We start from the raw sequence: 12,353 nt of genomic DNA on the forward strand, positions 1-12,353 counted from the left end.
GACCTGGGCCACAGTGAGCAAAAAGCCAAATGCAACGAGGTGTGTGCTCGAAAATGCCAGTTTAGTGGACTCAGCACAGGGGATTCGGAGGAAAGGATGGATTGTAAGTTCTCAGACCTTCCCCCCCCCACCAGAAAGAGACCCAGACCTGCACGGCCAGACACGAGCAGAGCCCTGGAACACGCAGTTATCAACACGGCCAACATACAACCAAAACGCAGCAATTACCCGTGCTCCGAAGGACACGGTCAGCATTACCTTGACTCTCTATCTCTGCCAGAATATTGGTCAGGTAATTAAGTGGCAAGAACTCTACAGGGACCGGGTGTCTCTCGGGCACGGGGCCGCGGTGCTGCAAGGAGAACGTGTCGAGTTAGGTCCAAGCTGCACAGTAGCTGGTGAAATGCTCAGTGTGTTACGGTCTACGGCAAGGGCACGAGCATCAGCACTGGCAAAGCTCAAGACAAACAAATATTCTCTCACCTGTCTCTTGCCCAGCTTCTCCAGTAAGAGTTTCACATACTTCCGTGCAAGGAAATTAGCATTTACTGGGTGATTCCAAAGCTGGTGGACTTTTTGACCAAGGGCCTGGTAAGTATTTAAAAAACAAAAACATCCTGAGAATTAAAAAATAAACAAAAAAGAAACACATCTAAAAGCAACCAGCACATACATAATCAGACTGGCCAATTTYCACCCCTTCCCACCACAAAAACAACATGCAGTTTTTGGCAAAAAGGAAAAAAAAAGATATACGGACCATAACACAGACTTTTCAGACACTGGTGATAAAAGTTAATGGGTCATAATTTTTAGCCATGGGGCTATGCGATAACAGACAGTAACCAAGAGATTGGAATAGGCTCCAATGGAACATGGGAAGCATATTTTATTTTAAAGACAACTTGCTACTCCTTCCTTGCTAGTCACTTCCCAAGGAACCCTGTAGTTTCCAGCAATCAGTCTATCCCATTTGCCCTGTTCCCCTCTGTGTGGACGCTCAGACACGGGCTGAGGCTCGAACGATGGTTTATCCATCATGAAACTCCAGCTTGGCCTCCTCCTCCTCCTCCTCCTCCTCCTCACAGAAGCAGCACCCCATGTGATGGGAACATAATCCCAATGCCTCATTTAGGACATTGGCCAGGGAACTGGTTACACTGATTCACATTTTCCCCAAGTGAAAACAAGGAGATTCAAACTCTGCCTCAGAGCTTCCTATCCGAACCACTAAGCAATCAAATAGGGGCACACTGAAATTACCTCCTGCTCTTTTCCTAAKCCAGTCTTTGCTTCCTCCCTTTCAGCCTAAGGAAACACAGGCTACTGAAAGGGCTCATTTAGGAGACGCCGAACAGCCTCCCTGTTGAGGAAATGCTTGGTTTTGATTCCACTGAAGCCATCCAGCGCATGTAACCCGAACTTCAAATAGTCCAAGGCACCTCCGAGCGCCCTTCTAGGCAAACAAACCCCTTTCTGCTTTTTTTTTCCCCAAAAAACTCTACACAGACACAACGAGGCCCTGAGGCCCCTGTGCAGGGCCAGCAGCTGTGTCCCCTGCAGCTCCTCCCTTCAGGGCAGGGTGCAGTGGCCCCCGTGGCCCCTCACACGGCCCCTCACTGACCTCCCAAGCCGGGCTCAAAGCGAGAGAACAGAGATCGTTGTGTGGGCTCCTCTGTGCGAGCCCCTCGCAGGCTGCTCCCAACAAAGAAGTCTCTGTGAAGGGATAGTGGGAAGCAGCACTCGTGGCCACGCAGCCATCTGCACAGAACAGGCAGCAGCTTGTGCCGAGACGGGCCYTTCTCCCGCAGGCACTGCCAGGGAGAACCCCGGGGTCTCCCCTGCTCAGTGACATCATATAAACAAAAAAATCCCAACAACTTCCCTTAAACCCTATGAAAACTTCAGTGCWTCACGGTGGTGGAGCAGTAGAGCAGTGCCAGTTTGGCCTGTTCGATTCCTGCAGGAAACTGGAGTCACTGGAAAGCACCAGGGATAGACCCATACTTAGGGATGCCAGAGAGCCCTACAGGATACGAGCAGCAGATGGAGAAAATGGACAAAGGTTCGGTTACACCCATCTGAATCCCAGCAAAGTCTTCCCCTGGCTTGATCCTATGCCCGAGGAGGAATTTCACATCCATCCCAAGATCCAAGAAGTGACATCCAAGAAGTTACCTCAGGAAGCCTTGTGATAATGCTGAACTTGAGCCTTTCATTCTTCTCAGTGTTGTCCAGATCTACAAGAGAGAAACCAAASCTAACAAATCTTTTTATGGCAATCACGTAACTAGAACTTCCAACTTCCRCTGAAGACATTTCAAACTAGATTCCTCTCTGTAATGAAAAAAAAATTAGTTTAAAATAAGGCCTAATAATGAGTGCTGTTTATATAGTTTATATAAATATATTTATTTGTACGTAACTTCATTTTGGGTAACAATTTGTAGAGTAGCTCAAACATTCTCACTAGGTAGAACTCCCCATATTTTTWATTTTAATATATTTACTATTTCACGTATCAAGAAAAACGGCCCCAGACTAGAGTGCCTTGCAGCCCGTCTCCTGCACGCTGCGGATTCAGGAGGTCACAGGGAAAGGCTGCAGCTGCAACGAGATGTGTGCTGGCCAGAGCTCAGACAGGCTGCAGCTCCTGAAAGTCAGGAACACGGCGGGATCAGCTTCAGCTGCAGCTCCCTCCTCTCCCCCTCCAAGGTGAGAAATGGCCTTAACACGAGTGTGACCATGGCCGCCTACAGACACCGCCAAGTTTCTCCACTCCCTGTTGGTTCCAAAGCCCTCGGTCCTGATGGYCCCACTCTGTGGATGCTGTTTGCTCCCTTCCCGCTGAGAGGAAACTCAACACACAGACAGGATCAGCTCTGGACAAATGGATCAGTCCTTCAGAACTGATTTTAGCTCCCTCTTTTGCTAACATTAAAGTGTGCTCAGAAGCCCTTTGACATACCTCCATATTTTACTGGGTGAGATTTGTTTGCTTATTTCAAATCATTCTTTCCCTACACAGAATTTSTAGCCATTTGCAAGTCCCAACATTAAGATAATCTTACCCAAACAGAATTAAATCAAAGCCAAACAACTATGTAGCAATCTGTGTTTTTGTAAGCATGACTTTTTCTACATATTGGCAAATGGAACAAATGACTAGCTGAAATCTACCTGCAATGAGGGGCACACGGAGTCCTACCCTCATCCGCTCTTTGCAGCTGGGCCCTACCTTCCGCTACCCTCRTTACTGAGCAGCACTCTGGGAGAGGCCCTGAATGTCCCAGGCTCTTGTACCCAAGTCCAAATGCTTGACAGGACATCACTGCCCTGGCAGCTGAAGAGACAAAACTCACTGCACCTTCCAGCAGTTTCCTGACACACGTTTCAGTCAGCTGCAAGACTCCGCTATCAATGTAGTGCAGGAGGGTGTGCAGAGGGAGACATCGCACACCGAGCCCCAGGTGCAGAGTGTGAAAACCTACGAGAGAGAGACAGGCCTGGTCAGCACACCAAGTAGTATTTGTCTAACAAGTCCACAGAACGTGAGGGAAAACAGCTGATCAAAAGCTGCTTAGCCTTGTTTCAACATCCTTCACTTTCTCCCAGCTACATCCCTGTCGGAAAGAGAAAACTAAGGACACTGGAAAGCAGACTATTCAGTCAAACACCTTCAAGCTTCCAGCTTGTATCCAAAGTGCRCCAGTAATTTGTGTTTTATTCCTCTTTCTTTTCTACCAAAACAATAAAGGTCTCCTCACAGTCTCTAAGAGGTTGCCATGCACATGCTTGCCCAGGCAACCAGCATCAAGGCTTCAGTTTCCCACTTACCTCAGCCAGATGACTRGTCTGGCATCAAATGAAACCACCACATGGCAACATCTGTCCACACAAAATGCAAGTATGCAGCACAAACTGATCAAAATCAGAGACTGAAGATAGATCCAAAAAAGTAAAGCAGAAAAAGATTCAAAGGCAGAATCAGACCAGACTCTATTTTATGTTTTCTGATCAAGTTCAGGAGACCCTTCGGTCCCTTTGTGCCAGCCTGTGCTTACARGCAGGCCTCGGTGCCACAGGGACCTGCTGGTGCCACACGGACCAGCCTCTCTGTGTGCAAGCCCAAAGCAACATAGATCTTGAGCTCTTCACTGGACTAAAATTTAATCCAAATCTACAGAGCTTGGCTGTAAATCCCTGTCTGCTTTAACAGATTAAGTCCTAGAAAATCTAGATACTCAATGCTAAAAAGTCTTTCCCTTTATTAAAAAAAAAAAAAAAAAAAGGCCATCTTGGCCAACTCTTCCATCTCAGGGGAAGACAATCCTTTCAGGACAAAATTAAGAAAATACTAGCAGGGCAGCAGCGTGACAAAACCCACTTTTTTTCCTCTTGGAGAGTATTTTCCCTTGTAGCCCTTGACGCTGAAGTCCAGTTGCTTAAGAAAAATAAACAGAAATCTACATTTTAGTTCTGAGCTAAAGCTGTGCCCAAGCACTCCACTGCAGTCGGAAAACACAGATCCCCAGCCCTAACCTGCTGGCTCTGCAGCCCCTTGGCTTTGCTGCTTGTGTCTATGGGGGGTCTTCCCCTCCACGAGCACATTGAACGGGTTTCAGCAGCTCCCGCGCCGCCCTGACCCACGTGCTGCTCCCCTGGGACGAATTCAGAGCTGGTTCATCCCGTGTGAGGAGGGCAACCCCCGGAGCTCACCTGGAGGCAAGGGCAGGCAGAGGCCATTGGCAGCTTCCAGAATGCGGCTCATGATGTGGAACACGGCGACCTCGGCRGCGCCTCCCCGCTGATGGCTGCGCGGGACAGAGCGGGACACGTCAGCACCCCGGGGCGGCCCAGCGCGCCGCKGCCCCCCAGCAGCTCTTCATCTAAACAGGGATCTACAAAGTTTTCGTGGTGGCTCCTTTGTCCCACTCCCACCTATTTGCRAGTATCCCTGATAGCTGGTAATTACACTAAGGGACTGGAACGTGCTGAGTGCTGCTGGGACTTGTTCCTCATTGATGTTTAACACCTATTACCTAGCGTGAGGGCACTGGGAACTCAGCAACTCTGAGCTCAATGCACATATGTGAATATATACACATATGTGAATATATACACAGTACGAGTGTGTATGAGAGTATGTTAAGCTTAGAGGGTCACCAAAATGGGTAAATGCTCATAGACCATCTCCTATCCCATGTTAAAAATGATATTCACAGTACAGAGTAAACACTGTGCAAGCAGTAAGTGCTGTTGAACACCAAGTTAAGGCCATATGTTGGAAGACAGGCTGAAAATGTTAACAAATTACTTGCTCACAAGCAGAAGATGCAGGAATGAAGCTGGTATCTCTTCCAAACTTCTTTCATCATTCGATGGACCAARTTCAGCTAAAACAAAAAGCAGAACAAGTCTAGGTGTCCTTGTACAGCAGTCCCTTCACCTCACCCATCAGTTCATCTATAAATTTATCATTTTCCTACTGCTACTTCCTTCTGAGTCCTACTACTCAGCCTTCAGAATTTCTCATCTTCCTAGTGCTTAAAGTGGCAAACTGCTTACAATATCCCAGCCTAAGGTAAGTGCTCCAGCTCATGCAAGCACTGTGCATGTAGGCACACAGTATCCCAAAATATGCTGCTTCTCAGGGACCAATGGATCTCAGACTCCTGCATCAAATTCCCCACAACCAGCTTGCCACGAAGCAAAAGCAACATCTCCAAAGGGCTGAGCGCCGCCAAGAAGGGGGCCCTGTRGCCTAGGTGAAACCGGAGCAGGCTAAGGAGAGCGGAACAGTTTGCTGGGAAAAGCYTCCAGCCTCACAGACCTTGCCCAAAATAGGAAAGAGGAGAGTGGCAAGTGCCTCCCCTCCTTGATCCGGTTTCCTTCTTGTCTACAGGGAAGTAAACCCAGCAAAGCCACCCCTTGGCCGCCGAGTGTCRTTCTGTGTGCAGAGCCACCAGCAGGGCCTTTCGGAGCTGCTGCAGAGGCTGCTGCAGCCCTCGGAGCTGCCTGCACAGCCCTCACTCTCGGGACCKCCACGGAGACACTCCTGGGCATCCCTTATTGCAGAGCCCAAGGGCTCTGCTCGACACGGAAGCCYAAGGCAGGCAGGGCCACATTACTGCTCTGCAACTAGGGACACAAGCTACACAACACCCAGAGGATGGCCAGAGGCCAGAAATCCTATTTCTCATTCCCTTTTCTTCTTGAGGTGCTGCCCCTCTGTCCCGGTAGCACCAGCCTCTTCTAGGCTCGCCASCCAACCCAGTGTCGCTCACAGGGTGCTGCAGCAGCCACACGACACAGGACAGGCTCCTGGGATTTTCCTGGTCCACGCTTTCCGGCTGCAGTTGAAGCTCTCAGCCCCAAGACAGGTTTCCCCCACTCACTCTCCAGGAAGTGAGTGTCTTCCAGCTTTCAGACAAGGGTCAGAAGGGTCCCACCTGCTGCTGCCAAAACAAGCTCCATCTGCAGCCAGCACAGGGGGCAGCTARAGCTCCTGCCTGGGCAGCGAAAGCTGTGTCTGAAATTCACAGAATCCCAGAATGGTTGAGGTTGGAAGGGACCCCTAGAGCTCATCCAGTCCAACCCCCTGCTCCAGCARGGACACCCAGAGCACGGGGCACAGGGCGGCATCCAGGCGCCTTTGGAAGATCTCCAGAGAAGGAGACTCCACAGCCTCCCTGGGCAGCCTGTGCCAGGGCTCGGGCACCCTCCCACCAAACATGTTCTTCCTCACACGCAGATGGGGCTGCCTGGGTTTCAACTTGCACCCATTGCCCCTTGGGCCRTCACTGGACAACACTGAGCCTCGGGAGGCTGGGATGAACAGGAGCTTCTCCTAAAATTRAGTTATCTTTTCTTACCCACACAACAAAAATGACTTTCACAAGGACAGTATTTCATAATCAATGTTGTTTGCTTAAGAACACATCTAACCCTTCACAGCTTTTGCAGGGTCACCGAGACAGCAACATAAGAGTCAAAGTCAACAGGGCTGTGACACCGAACATCTAAATCCAAACCCACACAAGCTCCTGACACGCTGTCCTCTGCGGTGACACGACTCGCTCTGGACAYCCGTCACCACGGGCACTGCACAAAACATATGGGGAAAGGAAGCCACGTCCCAAAGCGTTTTCAGTACGAAAGGCGCAAACAAAGGGCACAAGGGAAAGGAAACATCTGTTTTCCAGAAGCAGCACGGGCAGCCTCCTGTTCAAAGCTAACCATGGGTCTCTGGCGGAACCAGAAAAATTCCTTTGCAACAAAACCATTCCACTCTTCACAATGATGAGGTAAAATATATATATATATATATATATATATATATATATATATATATATATATATATATATATATATATATATATATTTTTTTTTTTTCCTAGGAAGGCTTTAGATCTCCCTTGGGGAGCTCAGAGCTATCTGGAGAAGACAGAGGGGTGGCTGCACGGAGGAGGGCCTGGGCTAACATCTTCAGCAGCGCCTTCTCATCTTGAAACACTCGTGTTTCTGGGCCGAGGTGCTGAGGAAGCTCCAGTTCCCCTGAAGTCATTAAGGAGAAGAAACACTCAACTCCCACACATTTTCTGCAGGAGCAGCCCCACCAGCAGCCAAAGCAAGAGCATTGGGAGCAAAGGGAGCAGGCTGAGGCCTCRCTGCCTTCCAGAAGCCAGGCTCTGTAGGGGATAGGAGGGAATTTTCTTCCTTCTGCGGAAACCCAAATCCAAATGGACTCTTTTTTCTACTTCTCCCCAGCGGGGAACACTTCCRCTAATGAGCTATAGACACCTGCCAAGCAGGTGCAGTCACAGCAGTCACCTGCAGGGCTCTTTCTCCAGCCCATTCTGCTCTCCCTGCCTGTTCACTCTGCCTCCTCTTCCAGGCTGCTTCTACAGACAGGCTGCCCACCTACCTGTTCAGCTGAAAGAGCTTCTGAGAAGGGCAGCCAGGGAGTAAAGCTGCCATAAAGAGACTGTAGGAGGCAAACACACAAGCCAATTCATTTCAAATCCTGCCTGTCTCATAGCTGTAGCACTGCTACACACAGCTGGCATCACAGAAAACTGTTAGGAGAAGCAGTGAAATGATTCACTCCCTGCTTCCAAACACTTAGAATATATAAAGGTCAGAGATGTGAGAATTTCTGACTAGGAGAAGCAGGAACCCAGGCCTAACAATAAAAGGGTTTCTATAGATAAATGATCTAGCAACATGTGCAAGACAAGGGCTTGTCTTTGTTTAGAGTATCTTCACCAAAAATCAGAAGTCTATAAATGGAATTATTTTTTAGTGAAGTTAAAAAAAAGTTGAAAAGTCCTGAAGCGGAGCACACATTCTGCTTCTTTTCAGCACCGTTTCACAAACAAAAGTGGACTGTGCTATACTGCTCCTATTTTTATCAGCCCTTAGTTTTCCCTTTCCATTCATAAATAGAAATTCATAAATAGGTGTAGCTGGAGCTACACACCAGCAATACAGCTTGACCAGCTGGTTCACTGGTAGAGTGAAACTTGAACCGGTAACCTCAACACGTTGTGGTGGGGCAGCTATTATTGATGCAACTGACCTGCACAAGACTTCTGAAAAGATGCAGGCACCAGCAAAGTAAATTTCTGGAAATGTCCAGCTTTAGGAACCAGCAGGATGGGGAGTTTTTGGCAYCCAGTGGCTACACAGATTAAATTCTAATGAACCCAGGGCTGGCACAAACAACGGGACTGACAAGTTGCCAGGTGAGCTCGGAGTGGCCTCACTCTGCATGCTGCACTGAGATCGTTTGGGACGAAGATGAAGAAAAACAGCTACAATAATTTCTATGCACAGCAACAGGCTCCTATTTTACAACTTACTTCTTCAAGTTTCTCTCAAAATGRTGAAAAACTGAAAAAATAAGGAAGCTGAAGCAAGTTTGCACTGCAGGTTATATGGGGTTGTCTGGGCTGCTGCAAATTAACTTCTGCACTGCACTGGGGTGAATTGTTTTTCTTAATCCACCTTTCCCCAGCAGAGGCACCTTCATTGTTCAAACCATAAGGCAGATTATAGCAAACAAAATAAATGGTTCTAACACTCCTCTGGCACTTTCAGGATGAGTTCAGATTTTCACTTCTGGGAACAGACCAAATATGTACAAGCTGCAAAAGGAAATTGTTCTGTATTCTGAGTGTCCAGCATGATTCTTTTAAATACTGTGTAAGCATTATTATTTAGTCTATAAATACATAATTATTAAGCAGCAAGATATAGTTAGAGGAAAAATAACTTTAAAAAAGCCTCCTCCCACCACACACATGCTGTATGAACACAGCGTACACACCTCCCTCTGCCCCCAACCCTTACATGCTTATTCACATTAGCGAGTAGGGACTCACACTAACCAGATTTGCAACGTAATCCAAAACTATCTGGTCAATCTTCTTTTTTCCTACGTACTGGAGATGCCTCATGAGGTGATCCTTTAGCTGGGCGACCATCTAGAAAAACAAGGAAACAATTCAGAGTTCCTATGCTCTCTTGAAAGACTCAAAAGCTACTAAAAAAATATACTATAATCTACCCAAATGAGTACTAAGTTAACTTTCAATGGCTCTTAAGAAAAAGCTTAGATGTGTTAAATTTCTTCAAGTCAAACCAAGTTAAACTTGGTAAGTATTGGCTACAGCTTTCCTTACCTTTCTTCTAAAAGAACAGCAAGGAGAAAAGTTTTTGACATGAATGGCAATTTTGAGAGTAAAACTAATTATTATATACAAATAAATGTGTGGACTTAACACAGTTAACTAGCACTAGCACAACTGAGTTTCAAGTTAAATAAAAATACTTAATGAAATGCAAAATCAAATACAAAGTCTTTAAAATCAGCTAATTATTATGAAAAGGTCTGCACCACTGTCTGAGCTGTGCCCTCCCTGTAATATTAGGTGACTTCTCCTCTGTGATTTGGCACATCTGGCTCCTGACTGAGCAATACTATGAATCGTTACTTGTATCAAAGTCCATTAAATAACTAAAAAACCCACTTCTGCCTCGAGCAGTTTACAAGCAGATTAGTCTCCGTGTGAGAGGAAGGCAATGCAGTTGCTGGGAAAGCAGAGAGAAAAGAGAGGGAAGATGTGCTTCTTGCTTCTGAGTAAACTGAAGGGAAAGAATGCAAAAGTTTCAGAGGATGAGAGGCAGAATTTGGAAWCATGGAGGCGCTGGACTGACAGGTCAGTTGGACTCTTAAGAGATGCAGAATTGAGGCTTTCCGAGGTAAGCTGAAGAGTTTAAGTTGGTGATACAGCATCTAATAGTAAAAGACCAAGAGGCAAGCTAAGATGTGCACGGAGACAGAGGGAGGAAAAGCAGGGGGTTGAGGTTAACATCCAGAAGCATTAGGGCAAGAGATGAAAACAAGAGAAATCACTGGGGAAAAATGGGGAAAAGAGGCAGTGGTCTCAGAACAGTCCTCGAAGTGAGGTAGAGGGAAAAGAYGTCACCAGTCAGAAGGTGTTAACTGGAGAAGCAGGGCAATATTCCATGATCTTCTCCAACAGAATCACTGGGAAGGGAAATAACCAACGCAGGTTTTAAGGGCTTAAAGCAGTCTAAAAAAAACAGCAGGTTAAGATGAAGTTCAAGAAAGATGGAATAAGAGTTTCTAGCCACAGAAAAGTTGTACTGGGGAAAGCTGCTTTGACAATTTAACCTTTTCCTACTGTTTTTCTCCTGGGCCTCATGGTATCTTGACCTATTAAGAAGGAAGCCAAGAACTCTGACACTCTAGGGAACATCAGGTTTGTCTCTTTGCTGCTCTGAGCGAGCTTCCTCCTCAGCACTGGGACGTAGAGCCTGAAGTCCTGAATTTGCTGAGTTTGTGCGTCCTCTAGCGTGCAGGGTGAGCAGAGCACGTACCAGTCCCATCAGCAGCTGCTGCTGAGCGTCCTCCTCCTGGAAGAGAGGGGGGAGCCTTTCCTCTGAAAGAAACAGCAAGAATCACTCAAGGACACGGTGCTACAGAAACACCAGGAGACTGCAATCAACTRTAAAAGCAGCAGAAAAACACACACAACAACAAAAGTTGTGCTTCTCTTCACTCACCTTAAGAACTAAGATAGGGACAGAATCAAGGATTGCTTAAGAGAACACAGAAATGGGAAATAACCCCATATCTTCCATCTTTCTCCTCAAATGTTTCAACATGGTCTTTGCATAAACACCACAAGCCTGTTGCACTATTTCCCATTCCATTTGCATGTCCTTTTCTTTGATATTTAAAAGGAGTATCACATTGTGGTAATTAAGGGCTAGGACAACCACCTGGATACATCAGTGCAAACAGCTRGTTGGCTTCTCTAAGGAAAGAGCCCCTCTTCAACAGCCTGTCTGCTTCTGTTATTTTGATTTGTTGATGTARAGAAACATCTACATGGAAGATGAATATACGAAAAGTATATTCACCCATCCAGAAAGTCCTGAGGAAGAGCAGAAAACCTGACTGATTTATCAATGAGCATCTCTGGAAACAYGCCAGGAGACTGAACCTGAGGCAGCTCTAAAGGGACAAGAGTCAGCAGTAACATGGGGTCACCTACACTCTGCTCCAGAAGAAAAATCCTGGAGAAATGAAGTCTTAGGCAGTGGAAGGTTTAAGGCTTATGTTAAGCTAGAACCTTTAAGTAGCAGTAATAAGAAATAAAGGACTCCTAGTCAGTATATGATTCTATCACTACTACCAGAAAGAACCTGGTTTTCCTGTAATTAACTAGTCATCTTCATCCCTCAAACTCTTCAGTGCTGAAAATGGACGTGGCAGTTTGTTTTGTCTCCTACTCTGGAGGTCTTCAAAACCCGCCTGGATGCCACCCTGTGCCACATGCTGTAGGTGTGCCTGCTTGAGCAGGAAGGTTGGACTAGATGATCTGCAGAGGTCCCTTCCACCTTAAATATTCTGTGAATCTGTGAATCTGTGTTTTTCAGCCAAGAAGAGCTAGATGGAAAGACTCTTAACAAACCTTCCAGCTAAAGCCTACACATACGTTTTACTCACCGCAGTCCCAAGTGTCCAGATGAGACAACACCCTGGGGTTGGAAACAAAAATTGACTTGTTTCACAAATATTGCTCTACAGAATTTCTCTAGGACATCAAAAAGCTTAAACAATCTTTTGGTTTTCCAAAATGAGAAAAAGAGATCCAAGAATCATAATTATGACTTTATTTAATAAAACTTTAAATAGTGTAAAAAGAATTTTATCTGCCTAGGTGGCATAAGAAGACTTCTAGCATAAACTCCCTAGGGCAGGAGGTCTGGATATTTCAGATCAAGAGGTAATGATCTTAAGGTCTCCAACACTCGAT

The 12,353-nt window shown here is 46.5% G+C and overlaps 1 protein-coding gene across 1 annotated transcript in view; it reads right to left on the minus strand.

Annotated features, from left to right (window-relative positions):
• Window positions 1-12,353, minus strand: part of GSAP (gamma-secretase activating protein) — a 39,444-nt gene that overhangs the window by 1,618 nt on the left and 25,473 nt on the right. Inside the window, exons 22-30 of the mRNA XM_026046431.1 lie at window positions 12,044-12,075; window positions 10,909-10,970; window positions 9,393-9,488; window positions 5,326-5,396; window positions 4,720-4,814; window positions 3,368-3,487; window positions 2,179-2,240; window positions 484-588; window positions 259-352 (exon numbers count right to left, since the gene is read on the minus strand). Of these exons, the coding sequence (XP_025902216.1) occupies window positions 259-352; window positions 484-588; window positions 2,179-2,240; window positions 3,368-3,487; window positions 4,720-4,814; window positions 5,326-5,396; window positions 9,393-9,488; window positions 10,909-10,970; window positions 12,044-12,075 (737 nt within the window). The remainder of the gene's footprint in view (window positions 1-258; window positions 353-483; window positions 589-2,178; window positions 2,241-3,367; window positions 3,488-4,719; window positions 4,815-5,325; window positions 5,397-9,392; window positions 9,489-10,908; window positions 10,971-12,043; window positions 12,076-12,353) is intronic.

The sequence above is a fragment of the Nothoprocta perdicaria genome, unplaced genomic scaffold (genome assembly GCF_003342845.1).
Source record: "Nothoprocta perdicaria isolate Ctin4 unplaced genomic scaffold, notPer1 scaffold_44, whole genome shotgun sequence".
NCBI classification, from domain to species: domain Eukaryota; kingdom Metazoa; phylum Chordata; class Aves; order Tinamiformes; family Tinamidae; genus Nothoprocta; species Nothoprocta perdicaria.